Source organism: Panulirus ornatus, chromosome 4, assembly GCF_036320965.1.
Source record: "Panulirus ornatus isolate Po-2019 chromosome 4, ASM3632096v1, whole genome shotgun sequence".
NCBI classification, from domain to species: Eukaryota; Metazoa; Arthropoda; class Malacostraca; order Decapoda; family Palinuridae; genus Panulirus; species Panulirus ornatus.
The window spans coordinates 48230147-48251055 of NC_092227.1; the positions used below are offsets into that span (position 1 = coordinate 48230147).

Below are 20909 nucleotides of genomic sequence, written 5' to 3' on the forward strand. Positions count from 1 at the left end.
TGAGTCGTTTTAACATCTATTTAGCAGAATCTCTCGGGAGGAAAATTCCTGTGATATAATTCGGATGATAAGCATGATATCATATCTATGCACTAAAACAATGCTACAGATAGTCCTAAAGAGACGATTACCTTACTCAGTCAGGGGAACAAAGAGGAAAATGAGATCAACATGGAATATTATTTAAATGGAAAGTACTCTAGATACACATATTCCCTACTGTACAAATTACTTACCAATACGTTTTGCTTGCCAGTGAAATACAAATTACAGTATTTTGAACGCCGCTATAATCGAAACAGTCGAATGTTTTAAGTAAGCTCAAACACTAGAGTCATCCTTCTTGTGTGGCATATGGTTCTACTTCATCAAATTGCCTATCTTACGTACATATACATATGGGAAACTCTGAATTACAGGGTAAGCTTAAGAAAATACGGTACGCTGCACTGTGTCCAGCCTACTTAAACAATTAATGATCTCTTACCAAGAGGTACCCGTGCCTCAAGTTCTGTATCGCAAAGATATGTAAAAAACGAAAATTAAAATCCATAACAAATAAAAAGAACTAGATTATCATATACAGAATTGTATTCAAGATGAATTTCATTAGAAAAATGAAACGGGATATAGAATTATTGTCAAAAATCAATCTGTATTATGGTGCCTGTCCTTATATGTAACTACTCGTAGATTATATATACAACTTGGAGACCTTGTATTCCAGTACAAGCTCTCTCTCTCTCTCGCTCTCTCTCTCTCTCTCTCTCTCTCTCTCTCTCTCTCTCTCTCTCTCAGACACACACACACATATCTTTCTTTTTCTTTCATACTATTCGCCATTTCCCGCGTTAGCGAGGTAGCGTTAAGAACAAAGGACTGGGCCTTTGAAGGAATATCCTCATCTGGCCCCCTTCTCTGTTCCCTCTTTTGGAAAATTAAAAAAGAAAAAAAAATAAACGAGAGGGAAGGATTTCCAGCCCCCGCTCCCTCCCCTTTTAGTCGCCTTCTACGACACGCAGATGCATTTTCATCCTCCCCAGCCGCTGTACCACACTTCATCTTGGGCAATGTCTTCACTACATCTTATCTCTTATCAGTTTCTCGGTTCTCACACCCCTTACCTTTAAACACCCCACATGACTCACCTAAAACATTCACCAGTTCTTCAGAATACTGACTATCTCCTGTTCACTTTCTCTTTGTTCTTCATATCCTAAATATGTTTTATTTCCTGAAGCTGACTTTCTCACACTATTAACTGCCCTCTTAGTTGACTTATTAAACCCCTGCATCTTATGCATTCTCTTGTACACTTCCCAAATGTTTGCATTACATCCCTGCGAACACTATCAATACAACTCTATATTTCCTTTCATTAACAACTGAACTTCCTCATCCACCACTCACAAACTTTCCTCAAACGTTCTAATTTTAGCTTCTGCATACACTTCTTCTCTACGTTCATCGCCCTTGTTCCATTCACTCTCACTGTATACCATTAAACACCCTCTCCTTCTTGAAATATCTGCACACATGCTTCTTCGCCTAGCTCATCTCTGTGTGTGTGTGTGTATATATATATATATATATATATATATAAACATTCTTTGCCATATAGCTAGTTTTGTTCAAAAAAGTATAAAATCGGAGAATTCACATGAAAGAAAATACAGAAAACTAGAGAAAACAAAGATGAATTTAACTTGCCCGAGACAACAGGAAATTCCCCATGTTATCAAGGTGCTTACCGCTATGTCAGCATAGACCCCGGTCCATATGTGCGGATGCTTGCTTTGGTACATGACCATAGGCCGGGCCATCACAGGGATGTACTTGAGGACTTGCTCTCGAACCTCCGCTAGCGTCGTCACGTGCACGAAGTACCCTGGTGGGGAGGAGGATTGAATATGGTGTGTGTAATTAGCCTTAATGACTATGAGACCATGGGCCATCCCAGGGTGGTACCCGCACGGGTTCGAATTCTGGACATGGCAGTAAGTCTACACCCAACCCAGGTGTTCATTCTCTCTCTGCGGGCTTGTCGATATATGGGTGTGTGTATGTGTGTGCATACATACACAGGAGTGACAAAATGTTATACAAGACTTGAGGAAGGAGGGAAAACCAGTGTAAAACTTTAGCCCGTGACACACACACACACACACACACACACACACACACACACTGCTATCAATCGCATCATGCAATAATATTTGATATGGTATCGCATAATAGGTAATGAGTTAGTAATAAACAGTAGGCCCATGTTAAATGGGAGACGGGGAAATGGAGTAGAGGTTACAGAGATAGATCAGCGTCACCAGTGATTCCAGGTTGCTGTTCCTCACGACAATGACCCAAGAGCAGAGTGCCACAAGGATCTGTCATGAAACTTGCGCCGCTCTAGGGCTGGTTAATAACTACCTGCCGGGAAGGATATAATCGTACACTCGTATGTTTGTTCATGATACGACAGAACTGCCAGCACATATTGGTGATGAGAAAGCCTGTTCGTTACTGCTGAGGTTTCTAAATACAATGACATCTTGACCGTATAGGAGGAAGGCATCTTGACAGTAAAGGTGGATAATATCTTCACAAAACAGGTGAATAATGCTGTGAGTCACAGACTCGGAAACGGGAATGGATTAGGGACACATCGGTGGGGAGAGAGAGGGATAGCATTACGAGAAGGTTATCTGCATATTGATACGTGACTTATCATATACAAGGCGCGCTGGGGAAATTACTATAGCACTTTATGTACGGTATTACTGGAAAAGATTAGAATATCATTTCGATTCAGAAACGAAGTTGTAATAAACATTATACTACAGTTGTAATAAACCTGAGTATGATTTTATCTTTATGGAACCCCAATTCAAAGAAGCATTTACACAGATCAGATAGTGCAAAAATGTGTAACTAGAACTGTGCCAAAATTGGCGCACTGGACCATGGAAAAAGGTGAAACTAGTGCAATAACATTGCTTGAAAAACAATTGGGAAAGAGATCTATTAACGACTCTCAGAATTCTCAATCAAGACATCATTAGACCCCAGCCTGGGGTCGCTGTTCATCGTCGCTGATCACAAGGATTTGATGAAAACCTCGGTCTGGCAACCACTGTGAACGATGATTTCAGATAAATTGGTACAACTGTCCTCACATGGCCTTCCAGTCATAGGAAAATGTAGATGACTATTCTAATGTAACACTTTATATATACATATATATTATTTATTTATTAATTTTGCTTTGTCGCTGTCTCCTGCGTTAGCGAGGTAGCGCAAGGAAACAGACGAAAGAATGGCCCAACCCACCCACATACACATGTATATACATACACGTCCACACACGCAAATATAATACCTATACATCTCAACGTATACATGTATACACACAAACAGACATATACATATATACACGTGTACATAATTCATACTGTCTGCCTTTATTCATTCCATCGCCACCCCGCCACACATGTAATAACAACCCCCTCCCCCCTCATGTGTGCGCGGTAGTGCTATGAAAAGACAACAAAGGTCCCCATTCGTTCACACTCAGTCTCTAGCTGTCATGTAATAATGCACCGAAACCACAGCTCCCTTTCCACATCCAGGCCCCACACAACTTTCCATGGTTTACCCCAGACGCTTCACATGCCCTGGTTCAATCCATTGACAGCACGTCGGCCCCGGTATACCACATCGTTCCAATTCACTCTATTCCTTGCCCGCCTTTCACCCCCCTGCATGTTCAGGATCACTCAAAATCTCTTTCACTCCATCTTTCCACCTCCAATTTGGTCTCCCACTTCTCCTCGTTCCCTCCACCTCCGACACATATATCCTCTTGGTCAATCTTTCCTCACTCATTCTCTCCATGTGACCAAACCATTTCAAAACACCCTCTTCTGCTCTCTCAACCACACTCTTTTTATTACCACACATCTCTCTTACCCTTACATTACTTACTCGATCAAACCACCTCACACCACATATTGTCCTCAAACATCTCATTTCTAGCACATCCACCCTCCTGCGCACAACTCTATCCATAGCCCATGCCTCGCAACCATACAACATTGTTGGAACCACTATTCCTTCAAACATACCCATTTTTGCTTTCCGAGATAATGTTCTCGACTTCCACACATTCTTCAAGGCTCCCCGAATTTTCGCCCCCTCCCCCACCCTATGATTCACTTCCGCTTCCATGGTTCCATCTGCTGCCAAAATCACTCTCAGATATCTAAAACACTTCACTTCCTCCAGCTTTTCTCCATTCAAACTTACCTCCCAATTGACTTGACCCTCAACCCTACTGAACCTAATAACCTTGCTCTTATTTACATTTTCTCTGAGCTTTCTTCTTTCACACACTTTACCAAACTCAGTCACCAACTTCTGCAGTTTCTCACCCGAATCAGGCACCAGCGCTGTATAATCAGCGAACAACTGACTCACTTCCTAAGCCCTCTCATCCACAAGAGACTGCATACTTGCCCCTCCCTCCAAAACCCTTGCATTCACCTCCCTAACAACCCCATCCATAAACAAATTTATCAACTTTTTATAAATTTAAATGAATATCGTTTTACCTTCCATGACGACATATATTGCAGTAAGGGTGATACCTGACAACAGGCTAAAGTGTAGAGTTTAATCCATACGTATGGATTAAACTCTACACTCAAGCGGCTACCCTGTTGTGTCAGTTATCACCTTCACTCCAATATATATATATATATATATATATATATATATATATATATATATATATATATATATATATATATATATATAATCCCTGGGGATAGGGGTGAAAGGATACTTCCCACACATTCCCTGCGTGTCGTGGAAGGCGACTAAAAGGGGAGGGAGCTGGGGGCTGAAAATCGTCCCCTCCAATTTACACTTTTCCAAAACAAGGAACAGAGAATGGGGCCAAGTGAGGATTTTCCGTCTAAGGCTTAGACCTGTGTTCTTTAAGGCTACCTCACTAACGAGGGAAATGGCGAATATGTACGAAAAAAGTGTGTGTGTGTGTGTGTGTGTGTGTGTGTGTGTTATCAGTTTTGATGCGAGAGATCATGTATTAGTGCTGGGTGATTTGAACGAGGAAGAAGGTAATGTGGTAGTAGAAAATATGAAATGGGAGGCCATGGGGGTTATTTAGTAAGGTGAATAGAAATGACAAACAGATGGTAGAGGTGCGTGCTTAAAAACTGCTAATGATTTGTAATACTTGGTCTAGAATGAGAGAAATACTAAGTATATATGGAGTATGAAAGACAGTAAAAGAGCATTATTGGATTACGTACTAATTGATAGTCGTGTAAAAGAGAGACTCTTGGATGTGAATGCGCAAATATAGGCAACTGGTGGAATGTCTGATCTATACCTGATGGAAGAGAGGATGAAGATGTGTAGATGCTTCCGAAAAAGACGTGATGAAATGGGTGACAAGATGGTGGTGAAAGTAAGTGAGCCTGAGAAAGAGGCTTGTGTGAAAAGGTTATCAGAAGAGACCGCTTGAAGAATGGCAAAAAGCTAGAGTAAAGGAAGCTATTGGAGTTGGTGAGGAATGAGAGGTAATCAGGGAAGCAGTGCTGGCATGTGCAACACAAGTGTGTGTTATGCGGATGCCGATGATGGGAAGAAGGTTTGTGAGAGAGGTACTAAATGGTGAAATGACGAAGTTTAGAGATGGTTAAAGAGAAAAGAGGGGTGGTATGGACGTTCCTTTCGGAAAGGAGTGTGAATGATTTGGAGATCTTCATGAAAAGCAGGAGGAGGACACGAGGAAGGTACAGGGGCTGAAAAGGAGGGCAAATGAGAGTTGGGATGAGTGAGTATCACAAATTTCAGGGAAATCATGACAATGTTTTGAAAGACGGTTAAGAGTACGAGAAAAACAAGGGAACAAATGAGAACACTGGAGAAGGCAAATGGGGAAGTGGTAACGTTTAAAAATGAGGTGAAGTGGAGGTAGGGATTGAGTGAATTCTCTGAATGGTTGTTGAATGTCTTTGATGACAGGCGTGGTAGACGTGGGATGTCTGGGTCGGGGAAGTACGCAAAGTGAGTGGTTTCGTATAAACAGAAGAGGTGATGCAAGCCTCGCTCAAGATGAACTGTGGCTAGGCGTCTGAAGTGGATGGCATTGCAGTTGAATTTGTTAAGAAAGTGGGTAACTGCGTTACTGATTGGTAAGTTAAGACTTTCAGTGTATGTACGATTCATGGTGAGGTGCCTGAGGATTGGAGGAATGCCTGTATAGTGCCGCTGTATAAAGGCGAGGGATAGATAAAGGTGAATGTTATAATTATAGAGTTATAAGGTTGCTAAGTGTACCTGTTAAGTTCTACGGAACCACAAGACTGGGGAGAAACAGTGTGGTTTTAGGAGTGGTCGAGGATGTGTGGATCAGATGTTTACTTTGAAAATGAATGTATGCGAGAAATAGCTTGAGAAACAGATTTGTACGTGGCATTTATAGATCTGGAGAAGGCATATGATAGGGTTGACAGAAATGCTTTGTAGAAAGTGTTACGATTAAAAAGTGTAAGAGGAAAGCTATTAGAGGAAGAGAGAAGTTTTTATCAAGTAAGGCGTGTGTGCGAGTAGATAGAGAGAAGGATAAGTGGTTACAGATGATGATGAGCCTGCAGCAGGTTGTGTGATGTCACCAATGCTGTTCAATCTCTTTATGGATGGTATCCTGGGAGAAGTGTTTACGAGGGTTTTGGGGAGAGAGGTAGGCCTGCAGCCTGCAGGGCTGAGGGCGATTGAGGGACGAGTCAGTTATTATTTGCTAATGACACAAAGCTGGTGATAGATTCGAATGAGAAATTGCAGGAATTAGTTTCCAAGTTTGATAGAGTGTTAAAGGAGAAAGTCAAGCTTGCAAAGGTGAATAAAAGCAAGGGAACTAGGTTTAGCGAAGGGGAAAGACGGGTTAGTTGGGGAGTGACTTTAAACGGAGAGAACTTGGAGAAAATTATGTGTTTCAGACACCTGGGTATGGATAAGGTAACGAATAGAACCATAGGAGATGAAATGAGTCATGGGGTGGGTGAGGGGCCAAAGGTCCTGGAATCATTGAGAGTTCAGTATCTGAGAGGCGAAGATGTTTGAAGGTAAAGGAGTCCCAACGCTGATGCATGGAAGCTCGGCGTAGGCTATGTATGAGACTATACGGATGAGGATAAATGTGTTGGAAATGAAATGGATGAGGTCGACATCGGGTGCCAGGAGGGTGGAATGAGTAAGAAATGATAGAGTAAGAGAGGTGTACTAATAAGAAGGGTGTGGTTGAGAAAGCTTAAGATGATATAGTGAAATGGTTTGATTATGTGGGGAGAATGAGTAAGGGAGGTTGACATACAAGATATATGTGGCAGAAGTGGAGAAACAAGAAGAGGAAAACCAATTTGGAGATGGAAGAAAAGACTGAAAAGCGTTTTGAGTGCTCAGGGCCTGAACATGCAGTAGGGTGTAAAGCATGCACGGGAAAAGTGAATTGGAACGATGTGGTAAGCAGGGGGCGACTTCCTGACAATGGACTGTACTATAGCATAAGAAACGGCAATGGGAAACTAGGAAAGACTTGTTAAGCCTCTCTGTAGATAGGGAGCTGCGGTTTCAGTGCATTACTCGTGACAGCTAGAGAACAAGTGTGAGGAAATGAGGCCATATCTTCCTCTATTTCCGGCACTACTTTGCTAACGCGGGAAACTGCGAAAACATCCCCTCCCTCTCTTTCTCTCTCTTTACACACACACACACACACACACACACACACATATATATATATATGTATGTTAGCATTACCAAACTTAACTGCCGTCTCCAGCGTTAGCGAGGGAGCGCAAGGAAACAGACGAGGAATGGCCCAACCCACCCACATACACATGCATATACATAAACGCCCACACACGCACACATACATACATATACATTTCAATGTATACATACATATACATACACATATGTACATATGCATATATCCATACTTGCAATCCTCATCCATTCTTGTCGGCAACCCGCCACACACGAAATAGCATTCCCCCGGTCACCTCCAGCGAGGCGGTGCCATGAACAGACAAAAAGGCCACATTCGTTCACTCTAGCTGTCATTTGCAACGCACCGAAACCACAGCTCCCTTTCCACATCCAGGCCCCACAGACATTCCCATGGTTTACCCTATATATTCTATATATTCATTGTTCCTGGTGCTACCTTGCTAAGACAAGAAAGACAAGGCACTTCTTGATGTTGGGACTTAACGCATAATCACTAATTGCATCTCTCACTCCTCATGACATCATACGTTAGCTACGGTTCTATAGGATGAATGCAGGAACGATGGTGTTCATGTGTAAAGAAAAAACTATCTGTTAAGAATGTCACAGAGGAGAAGTCTAACTTTCACTCTCCTGAATTTCCACACTCCAGTCAATATCAGATGTATGATAATCACTCATTACCGTCTATGGTATACATAATGTTCACTGCCCTAGTCTGCACTTTATACTTAACATGCATTCCCCCAGTATAATTCGCTGTCCTGTAATCATGAAGGAACTTCTCAGAAACTGGTCATAATTCGCCAATATAAGGATATCCATACATGCAATTTTGTCGCATAAAGCTAACGACAGCTCATTAGTTAAACCAATGATGACGCATTCCAACCAGTTTACTTGTTTATTCAAAGGAACATTTGTGACTGTATTCACACTTCCATGTTTACAAGTAGTTTGTTTATGTTTGTATGACAAAGGCAACAACACGTCAGTCCTAAAGAAGATAAGTTTACAAGCCATTCTTAGTCTGGTACATTTTGTGTTTATTTGGTACTTTCTATATGTGTTTTGGTAATATCCAAAACGGCTGATTGGCAGCCGTGTGTGGAGATGGTGTTTACATGGAAGAAGAGACGTTCTGAGCCATTTCTATAATGCAACAACTTTTGGTACCGATTGAATATGTCGATATACGATGACTTTTTTTCTTAGTACTTAACCACTGTATCCCACGTCAGCGAGGTCGCGCAAGGAAACAGATGAAGAATGGCCCAACCATCCACATACACACACACACACACACACAGAGTGCATTATCAGTGCATCATACATGACAGCTAGAGAGTGAGTGTGAACGAATGTGGCCTTTGTTGTCTTTTTCTAGCGCTACCTCGCGCACATGCGGGGGGGGGGGGGGGGGGGGGGGGTTGTTATTTCATGTGTGGCGGGGTGGCGATGGGAATGAATAAAGGCAGACAGTATGAATTAAGTACGTGTGTATATATGTGTACATATATGCATTATCAGTGCATTATACATGACAGCTAGAGACTGAGTGTGAACGAATGTGGCCTTTGTTGTTGTTTCCTAGCACTACCTCGCGCACATGCGGGGGGAGGGGGTTGTTATTTCATGTGTGGCGGGGTGGCGATGGGAATGAATAAAGGCAGACAGTATGAATTATGTACATGTGTATATATGTATATGTCTGTGTGTGTATATATATGTATACGTTGAGATGTATAGGTATGTATATTTGCGTGTGTGGACGTGTATGTATATACATGTGTATGTGGGTGGGTTGGGCCATTCTTTCGTCTGTTTCCTTGCGCTACCTCGCTAATGCGGGAGACAGCGACAAAGCAAAATAAATAAATAAATAAGGCAGCAGGTTTGGATGGTATTGCAGTGGAATTTATTAAAAAAAGGGGGTGACTGTATTATTGACTGGTTGGTAAGGTTATTTAATGTGTATGACTCATGGTGAGGTGCCTGAGGATTGGCGGAATGCGTGCATAGTGCCATTGTACAAAGGCAAAGGGGATAAGAGTGAGTGCTCAAATTACAGAGGTATAAGTTTGTTGAGTATTCCTGGGAAATTATATGGGAGGGTATTGATTCAGAGGGTGAAGGCATGTACAGAGCATCAGATAGGGGAAATGCAGTGTGGTTTCAGAAGTGGTAGAGGATGTGTGGATCAGGTGTTTGCTTTGAAGAATGTATGTGAGAAATACTTAGAAAAGCAAATGGATTTGTATGTAGCATTTATGGATCTGGAGAAGGCATATGATAGAGTTGATAGAGATGCTCTGTGGAAGGTATTAAGAATATATGGTGTGGGAGGCAAGTTGTTAGAAGCAGTGAAAAGTTTTTATCGAGGATGTAAGGCATGTGTACGTGTAGGGAGAGAGGAAAGTGATTGGTTCTCAGTGAAAGTAGGTTTGCGGCAGGGGTGTGTGATGTCTCCATGGTTGTTTAATTTGTTTATGGATGGGGTTGTTAGGGAGGTAAATGCAAGAGTTTTGGAAAGAGGGGCAAGTATGAAGTCTGTTGGGGATGAGAGAGCTTGGGAAGTGAGTCAGTTGTTGTTCGCTGATGATACAGCGCTGGTGGCTGATTCATGTGAGAAACTGCAGAAGCTGGTGACTGAGTTTGGTAAAGTGTGTGAAAGAAGAAAGTTAAGAGTAAATGTGAATAAGAGCAAGGTTATTAGGTACAGTAGGGTTGAGGGTCAAGTCAATTGGGAGGTGAGTTTGAATGGAGAAAAACTGGAGGAAGTGAAGTGTTTTAGATATCTGGGAGTGGATCTGGCAGCGGATGGAACCATGGAAGCGGAAGTGGATCATAGGGTGGGGGAGGGGGCGAAAATTCTGGGGGCCTTGAAGAATGTGTGGAAGTCGAGAACATTATCTCGGAAAGCAAAAATGGGTATGTTTGAAGGAATAGTGGTTCCAACAATGTTGTATGGTTGCGAGGCGTGGGCTATGGATAGAGTTGTGCGCAGAAGGATGGATGTGCTGGAAATGAGATGTTTGAGGACAATGTGTGGTGTGAGGTGGTTTGATCGAGTAAGTAACGTAAGGGTAAGAGAGATATGTGGAAATAAAAAGAGCGTGGTTGAGAGAGCAGAAGAGGGTGTTTTGAAATGGTTTGGGCACATGGAGAGAATGAGTGAGGAAAGATTGACCAAGAGGATATATGTGTCGGAGGTGGAGGGAACGAGGAGAAGAGGGAGACCAAATTGGAGGTGGAAAGATGGAGTGAAAAAGATTTTGTGTGATCGGGGCCTGAACATGCAGGAGGGTGAAAGGAGGGCAAGGAATAGAGTGAATTGGAGCGATGTGGTATACCGGGGTTGACGTGCTGTCAGTGGATTGAATCAGGGCATGTGAAGCGTCTGGGGTAAACCATGGAAAGCTGTGTAGGTGTGTATATTTGCGTGTGTGGACGTATGTATATACATGTGTATGGGGGTGGGTTGGGCCATTTCTTTCGTCTGTTTCCTTGCGCTACCTCGCAAACGCGGGAGACAGCGACAAAAAAAAAAAAAAAAAAAAAAAAACAATATATATATATATATATATATATATATATATATATATATATATATATATATATATACAGTAACAGCAAATGAAAGAGAGACACGTATATCATTCAAGGGAAATGTGTTTTTCCCAATAATCATAACTAGTCGACTGCAAATTACACATATGATAATAACTGGGGAGTGGATGTTCTGGAGAGTTTCAATGATCCTTACTGCATCTGGGAGGCAACAAATACTGTATGTGGTAAATATTGCGACCATGGACGGAGGGCTTAGTGGGAGCTAAGAGATGGTAGGGAATAAGGAAAGTTAACGGTACCTTAACAATCCTAAGGCACCGCAAAGTGTCTATGATGAGTCAAAAGAGTCCAAGAGTTAAGGTTGTTACTAGAATAATCTCTTACATAGGTTTTGTCTTTTATCTGTTCTGTGACACCAAAAAACCTGAGAAATATACAGAATAGAGAGGCGAGTGGCTGGTAATATTCTTAATCAATACAGTATAGAATAAGCAACACTGCGATCCACGTATTCCAATCTTTTCTTAAATCACAAACATAACAGTAACGCAGTCAGGTGTGTGAATCCCTTGTAAGAAACTGGTCTTTACAAACTTTCTCTCGCATCGTTGCACTGAAGAAAAACAAGATCTGGTATATCGTATGTTACCCAGCTAGGTATATATGAAAAGGAGGCCCTATGTATATCTAGACCCAACGAGGAAGTTGCTGGACGCACGATGATTGACCCCCCCCACCTTACACATACACTTGCCAGTAATAATCCGTCCATTTCCATGTCAGGAGAGATACCACTGGCTCCTGAGGTGATACATTTACGGAGAAAATATGCTGCTCTTCAGCGGGAAGATTGTGCATGCAATGTGGGAAGTGTGAAGAGGATTAATTGCTGTTCTCCCAGCCCTCTAATGAAGCGAGCAGACGAGTTCTGGTGGGCTATATAATCTACTAGCATTCTCTTAAAACCAAGGGCTACAGACAGCGATACGAGTTGACCTGAGATATCATAATCTATTCTTGGTAGGGTAGTTATAGTGGCTTGTTTCTACACGTCTGTGAAAATACTGAAGGTCAATAGCAGCACAAAACAAATGTAATAAGGTTGCTCACACTTTACGATAATCTTGCTTTCAATCTAGGGTATGGCTAACTGGCTACAGATGCTAGTAACTGTACTAGCATTACTTCTATGTACTCTGTACACACAGCAGTCCAGTAAGCATTTCCAGATTGTTGTATGACAGTCATTACCTACCGTCTCACGATACATATTCTTTTATGAAATATCTCAAGAATACACCTGCAGATCTTTCTCAGTAAATCGAAGTCCATTTTTTCTTTCCATTATTTCATATGTATGTATGCATTATCTGATCTCTGTTTGTTGCAGGTCTCTCCACCCATCCATATTACCTCTGCTAAAATTTCATTCTCTGCTTCGCCTTCATCAGTAGCTTGACGGGAATGCTGACCCACAGCTTGTTATTTGGCCTCACTTCGACGAGTCTTTAGGGTAAAACTGTCGTAAAGTAAATTAGTGGACAGAGCTATAACTTTTGTCATGTAGCCTTGACATCCACTGTTCAACAAATACAGTCACATGACCCACACACAATCCACTTGCTAAAGTGTCGTGCAGAGGTGTCCAGATTCAGTCTATAGTGGTATGTTACTGAGGTAGAGATGTATCGATGCGTCGTCCTAGTTGTTAGATACCCAACTCCAGCAAAAATTTTGGAGCACCCCTGAAGAAAAGATCTATCAAAGTGTGTTCGTGAGTTGTCCGATTCAGGACATGAAGTTGCAGACACACTTCAGACTGGTTCGAGAAGGTGATAATCAGGGTCACTGATTTAGGTGTTTGTGAAGTGAATGGTACATCGACCGCTCAAAATGTCTTGTTCTATCACAATATTTTAACTGACACTTTAAGATAGAAGGATCATTTTGTCATGACTATAGAGTAACGTAGTCTTCAGAATCGTGGGGTACCTCTCTCTCTCTCTCTCTGCGAAGGATTGCTCCCAGTTTAACAATGCACAAAGGAGGAAGTTCATTGCCTGGGAACCATGTTTCATCAACAGCAACTATATCCTCAGCTCACATCCTTACCAGTTTTATGAATTTCTTGAGAATGTAGAGGAGAGGCTGCAGTGCTATAAAAACTGCGGACAGTGTCTTGCATAATGCCAGACAGTAACGGTAACTGTGAGCAAGGACACTGTGCCGTCGGAAGGAGAAACCACACACACACACACACAACTTAGCATCGGCTGGATGTAAGCATACATAGTGTGAAGACATGGTACATATTAAAAGACGGTGCAGCACAAGAGTTAAACGCTCCCCCCACGACACACGCATAAAAATCACATATATTCTTACTGTGTTGTGTTAATCACGTTCCCCTCCATGGTCCAAGTAGCTGCCTGCTCTCCTGCCACCCGATATACTTGGGTTTTCAGCATCTACCCCAAAATACTCCCTCTCCTTAAACACAGCACGACACATAACTCGTACAACCCTTTATCCTACACTCTCGTTCATTTTTCCTTACTTTTACATGAAAATCTTGGCAGTACATCTTCATTCAGGTCAGCCAGTGGTGACTCGGAATGGCGCTACCGGTGAAGGAGGGCTGGATGGTCTGCGGAGCCCCTCTGACTAACATAAGAGACTGGAACCTACCCTACTCATATTAACATACCTCCCACACCTGGCTCTTTCTCTTATCAGTTCCGCAAAAAATTCACTTCAAAATTAAGGGAAATTTTCCCCCCGAAATAAAACTGTCCAATTATTCCCTTTTGATCTGTTTAACATTTCTATAATTTCTATCTAAACATGTATAGTGCACATCAACGAGCACTTTCACAGTACACATATACATACCTATACATTTTTAAAAGGGATAATACAAATACAACACAGACATATCTATACTTTGGGTGCCTTCTTTCCCTTCCAAATCGCCAAACCCGCCACACATTTAAATGAAAAATCCCCTCCCCCCCCAAAAAAATTTTTTCCCGGGCATCCCCCTTTTAAAACCCCCCCAAAAAAAATTTTTTTTTTTTGGGGGGAAAGGGGTTCAAAAAAATTTTACGGTTTTTGAAATTCCCCCCCCAAAATTTTTAAAACCCACCCCCAAAAAACCCCCCCCCCCCTTTTTTTTTAAATTTTTTTTTTTCCCCAAAAAAAAAAAGGGGGAAAAAAAAATTTTCCCCCCCAAACCCCCCCCAAAAAAAAAAACCCTTTTTGGGTTTTCCCCCCCCCCCCAAAAAAAAATTTAAAAAACCCCCAAAAAATTTTTTTTTCCCCCCTTTTTTTTTTTCCAAAAAAAAAAAATTTTAAAACCCTTTTAAACCCAAACCCTTTTTAAAAAAATTTTTTTTTTAAAATTTTTTTAAAAAAAAAAAAAACCCCCCTTTTTTTAAAAAAGGGAAGGGCCCAAAAAAGGGGGTTGGGGTTTCCGGGGGCCCCCCCGGGGCCCCCCCCCTTAAAAAAAAAAGGGGGTTTTTTAAATTTTTTTTTTTTTTAAAAAAAAAAAAAAAAAAAAAAAAAAAAAAAAAAAAAAAAAAAAACCCCCAAACCAAAAGGTTTTTCCCAAAAGGGGGTTTTTTTTTAAAAAAAACCCCCCCCCTTTTTAAAAAAAAAAAAAAAAAAAAATTTTTTTTTTTTAATTTTTTAAAAAAAAAAAAAAATTTAAAACCCCGGGGGGGGGGCCCCCAAAAAAAAAAGGGAAATTTTTCCCCCCTTTTTTTTTTTAAAAAAAACCCCCTTTTTTTCCCCCCCCCAAAAAAAAACCCCAAAAAAAAAAACCCCCCCCCCCTTTTTTTAAAAAAACCCCCCCTTTAAACCCTTTTTTTTTTTTTCCCGCCTTTCACCTTCCTATTTTGGGCCCCCCCCAAAATTTTTTTTTTTTCCCCCCCCCCCCCCCTTTTTTTCCTTTTTTTTCCCCCCCCTTTTTAAAAAAAAACCATCCTCTTTGTCAATCCCCCCTTTATTTTTTTTCCCAAACCTTTAAAAACCCTCTTCTGCTCTCTCAACCACACTCTTTTTATTTCCCACATCTCTCTTACCTTTTATTATTTAAATCGATCAAACCCCCCCCCAAAAAAAATTTTCCTAAAAATTTTTTCCCAATACAAAAAACCCCCCCCCTTTTTTTTCCCCCCCCTCGAAAAAAATTTTTTTTCCCCTTTTTTTTTTAAAAACCCCATTTTTGCTCTCCGAGATAATGTTCTCGCCTTCCATATATTCTTCAACGCTCAAGAACTTTCGTCCCCACCCCCACCTGTGATTAACTTCCGCTTCCATGGTTCCATCCAATGCCCAATCCACTTTCAGATATCTAAAACACTTCATTTCCTCCGCTTTTCTCCATTCAAACTTATTTCTCAATCAACTTGTCTCTCAACCCTACTGAACCTTGCTCTTATTCACATTTACTCCTCACTTTCTTCTTTCACACTTTACAAACTCAGTCACCAATTCTGCAGTTTTCCCTTACATCTGCCACTAGCGCTGTATCATCAGCGAACAACAACTGACTCATTTCCCAAGTCCTCTCATCTACAACATACTGCATACGTGCCCCTCTCTCCAAAACTCTTGCATTCACCTCCCTAACAACCCCATCCATAAACAAATTAAACAGCCATGGAGACATACGGAAACCCCTGCCGCAAAACGACATTCCCTGAGAACCAATCACTTTCCTCTCTTCCTACTTGTACACATGCATTACATCCTCGATAAAAACTTTTCACTGCTTCTAGCAACTTACCTCCCACACCATATACTCTTAGTACCTTCCACAAAGCATCTCTATCCACTCTTTCATATGCCTTCTCTAGATCCATAAATGCTACATACAAATCCATCTGTTTTTCTAAGTATTTCTCGCATACATTCTTCAAAGCAAACACTGATCCACACATCCTCTACCACTTCTGAAACCACACTGCTTCTTCCCAATCTGAAGGTCTGTACATGGCCTTTACCCTTCTCAATCTATACCCTGACATATAATTTCCCAAGAATACTCAAACTTATATCTCTGTAATTTGTGAACACTCCACACTTTATTCCCTTTGCCTTTTATAACAAAGGCACTATGCATGCATTCGTCAAACCTCAGGGCACTTCACATGAACCATACATTCACTGAAACATCCTCACCAACCAGTCAACAATACAGTCACCCCCTTTTTTAATAAATTCCACTGCAATACCATCCAAACCCGCCGCCTTGCCAGCTTTCATAGGGTCGGAAGAATACTGCCAATGTATTCCCAGAGTGACGAAGACGAGGCTACATAGGGTCGGAAGCGAGTGAGTGGCTGGAACAATCCTCCCTTTTCGTACAACTTTCAAAAAAAAAAAAAAAAAAAAAAAAAAAAAAAAAAAAAAAAAAAAAAAAAAGAACAGAGCAAGGAACCAGGTGAGGATTTTTTCCCTAAATGGCTTTGCCGTCTGTTCTTGAGGCAACCTCCCTTACGCAGGGAAATGGCGAACATTAATGTATAGTATATATATATATATATATATATATATATATATATATATTATATATAATTTCATACTTAATCGCTGTTACCCGAGTTAAGGAATTACGCCAGGGATAGACGAAGAGAGGCAGCATTCGTTCACATCCATTCTCTACCCATCTTGTGTAATGCACCGAAACCACAGGTCTTTATCCATAAACAGGCCCCGCAGACCAATTAACGGCTAACACCAAACACTTCGAATGATTCGTTTTAAGCTATTGACAGCTATGTCGATTCCCGTATACCCACATCGTTCTACTCACTATTTCGTGCATGCCTTTCAACTTACTCAAGTTCAGGCCACAGTTACTCAAAATCTTTTTATCTCCATCCTTACATCTCCAATTCGGGTCTCTGGTTCTCCTTGTTCCCTCCACTTCTGACCCATATATATTCCTCTTTGTCAACCTTTCCTTACTCATTCTTTCCATATGTCCAAACCATTTCAACACACTCCTCCCCCCCTTCCTGCACTTTTCAGCCAACCACTTCTTCCCATTAACCACGCCTCTCTCTTATCCTTATCTTTTTCCTTATCCCGATCAAAACCACCTCACACCAAATATTGTCCTCAAACATTTCATTCAAAATACATCCAACCGCCTCCGCACAACCTATCTATAGCCCACGCCTCGCAACCATATAACATTGTTGGAACCATATTCCTTCATCATAACTTTTGCTCTCCGAGATAATGTTCTCGCCTTCCATATATTCTTCAACGCTCCAAGAACTTTCGTCCCCACCCCCACCTGTGATTAACTTCCGCTTCCATGGTTCCATCCAATGCCAAATCCACTTTCAGATATCTAAAACACTTCATTTCCTCCAGCTTTTCTCCATTCAAACTTATTTCTCAATCAACTTGTCTCTCAACCCTACTGAACCTTGCTCTTATTCACATTTACTCTCAACTTTCTTCTTTCACACTTTACCAAACTCAGTCACCAACTTCTGCAGTTTCTCACCTTAATCAGCCACCAGCGCTGTGTCATCAGCGAACAACAACTGACTCATTTCCCAAGTCCTCTCATCCACAACATACTGCATACTTGCCCCTCTCTCCAAAACTCTTGCATTCACCTCCCTAACAACCCCATCCATAAACAAATTAAACAGCCATGGAGACATCACGCACCCCTGCCGCAAAACGACATTCCCTGAGAACCAATCACTTTCCTCTCTTCGTACTTGTACACATGCATTACATCCTCGATAAAAACTTTTCACTGCTTCTAGCAACTTACCTCCCACACCATATACTCTTAGCACCTTCCACAAAGCATCTCTATCCACTCTGTCATATGCCTTCTCCAGATCCATAAATGCTACATACAAATCCATCTGTTTTTCTAAGTATTTCTCGCATACATTCTTCAAAGCAAACACCTGATCCACACATCCTCCACCACTTCTGAAACCACACTGCTCTTCCCAAATCTGATGCTCTGTACATGCCTTTACCCTCTCAATGTATACCCTGCCATATAATTTCCCAAGAATACTCAACAAACTTATATCTCTGTAATTTGAACACTTACCTTTATCCCCTTTGCCTTTATACAATGGCACTATGCATGCATTCCGTCAAACCTCAGGCCCTTCACCATGAACCATACATTCACTGAATATCCTTACCAACCAGTCAACAACACGGTCCCCCCTTTTTTAATAAATTCCGCCTTCTGTTCTTGAGGCAACCTCCCTCACGCACGAAATGGCGAACATATATGATACATATATATATATATATATATATATATATATATATATATATATATATATATATATATATATAATTTCATACTTAATCGCTGTTACCCGAGTTAAGGAATTTACGCCAGGGATAGACGAAGAGAGGCAGCATTCGTTCACATCCATTCTCTACCCATCTTGTGTAATGCACCGAAACCACAGGTCTTTATCCATAAACAGGCCCCGCAGACCAATTAACGGCTAACACCAACCACTTCGAATGATTCGTTTTAAGCTATTGACAGCATGTCGATCCCGGTATACCACATCGTTCCTACTCACTATTTCGTGCATGCCTTTCAACTTACTCCAAGTTCAGGCCACAGTTACTCAAAATCTTTTTATCTCCATCCTTACATCTCCAATTCGGTCTCCTGGTTCTCCTTGTTCCCTCCACTTCTGACCCATATATATCCTCTTTGTCAACCTTTCCTTACTCATTCTTTCCATATGTCCAAACCATTTCAACACACTCCTTCCTGCCTTTTCAGCCACACTCTTTCCCATTACCACGCCTCTCTCTTATCCTTATCTTTATCCTTATCCCGATCAAACCACCTCACACCATATATTGTCCTCAAACATTGCAATGCTAACATATACTCCCTCCTTCGCACAGCCTCACCTAACAGCCCAAGACTTGCTTCAATACAGTATTGATGGGACTGTTATACCTCCTAACGTACCAATTTTTATCTTCTCAGGTAACGATTTTTCTTTCCATACATCTTTCAGTGCTCACCCCTTACTCACTCAATGACTCACTTCTGCTTCTATGATTCCATTCGCTGCCAAGTCCACTCCTAGGAACCTGAAACACTTCACTTTCTCTAGGTTTTCTACTTTCAAACTCACACTCCAAATAAGCTGTCCCTCAACCCTGCTAAACATAATAAACTTTCTTTTATTCACATTTACCCTCAAAATCCTCATTTGACACACTTCTCCAAACTTATTCATTACAAAAAAATTTCTTCAGTTTTTCACTTAAGTCTGCTACCAGCACTGTATCATCAGCAAACAACAATTGATTCCCTTCCCCGGGCCTTATCATTCTATACAGAATGCACACTCGCTTCCCTCTCCAAGACTCGCAATTATCTCCCTCACCATCCCATCCATAAACAAATCAAACAACCATAGTGACATTACACACCACTGTCGTAGGCTTCGAACCTTACGCTCTAATATAAACTTTTCACTGTTTCTAGCAGCTTTCCTCCACACCATATATTCTGAAACAAGTCTCTCTATCAACCATACATTATGCTTTCTCCAGATCCATAAATGCCACATACAAATCCATCTGTTTTTCTAAGCATTTCTCACACACATCTTTTAAAACACAAATACCTGATCCACACATCCTCTACCACTTCTGAAACCGCAACGTTCCTCCTAAATCTAATGCTCTGTGTCTACCTTCACCCTTTCAAATCACTGCACTCCCGTACTATTTACCAAGTACACTCAACAAACTTATACCTCTGTAGTTTGAACGCTCACTTTAATCCTTCATGCCTATATACAATGGGACTATACATGCATTCCGCCAATCCTCAGGCACCCTACCATGACTCATACATACACTGAAAATCCTAACTAATCAACAACAGCCACCCCCCTTCCTTAATAAATTCAACCGCAAAAACATCCACATCTTATGGCTTTCACCACCTCTTTTCTCCTCACCAAACCACTCTCCATGACTCTCTCACTTCGCATACCACCCGCCCCAAACACCCTACATGTGCTACCCTATCATCGGAAACATTCAACAGTTCTTCAAAATGCACATTTTGTCTCCTCCACACTTCATAGCTTCTGGTGCCATTTTCCCATTTGCTCCCTTCACCGATATTCTCATTTGTATTCTTGCTTTCCGCACTCTATCAACCTATTTACAATTTTTTTTATCCCTAAGGTTTAATGATACTCTTTCACACCAACTCTCATTTGCTCTCTTTTACAACCCCTGTTCACCTTCCTCTTGACCTACCGTTTTCTCTTATACCTCTTCCAATCATGTGCACACCTTCCCTGTAATAATCGCCGACTTGTACTCTTTCGCTTGCAACTTTCTCATCCCACCACTCACTTTTCTAATCTTCCTACCTCTCACCTTACGCATGCCATATGCATCTCTCGCAAATGCTACAACTGCTTCCCTAAATACCTCCCATTTCTCACCCACTCCCCTGGCTTCGGTTA

General features: G+C 41.4%; 1 protein-coding gene across 1 annotated transcript in view; it reads right to left on the reverse strand.

Annotated features, from left to right (window-relative positions):
• LOC139764789 (uncharacterized) overlaps positions 1-20909 on the reverse strand; it is an 821726-nt gene that overhangs the window by 132032 nt on the left and 668785 nt on the right. Inside the window, exon 10 of the mRNA XM_071691681.1 lies at positions 1752-1888. Coding sequence (XP_071547782.1) covers positions 1752-1888 — 137 coding nt within the window. The remainder of the gene's footprint in view (positions 1-1751; positions 1889-20909) is intronic.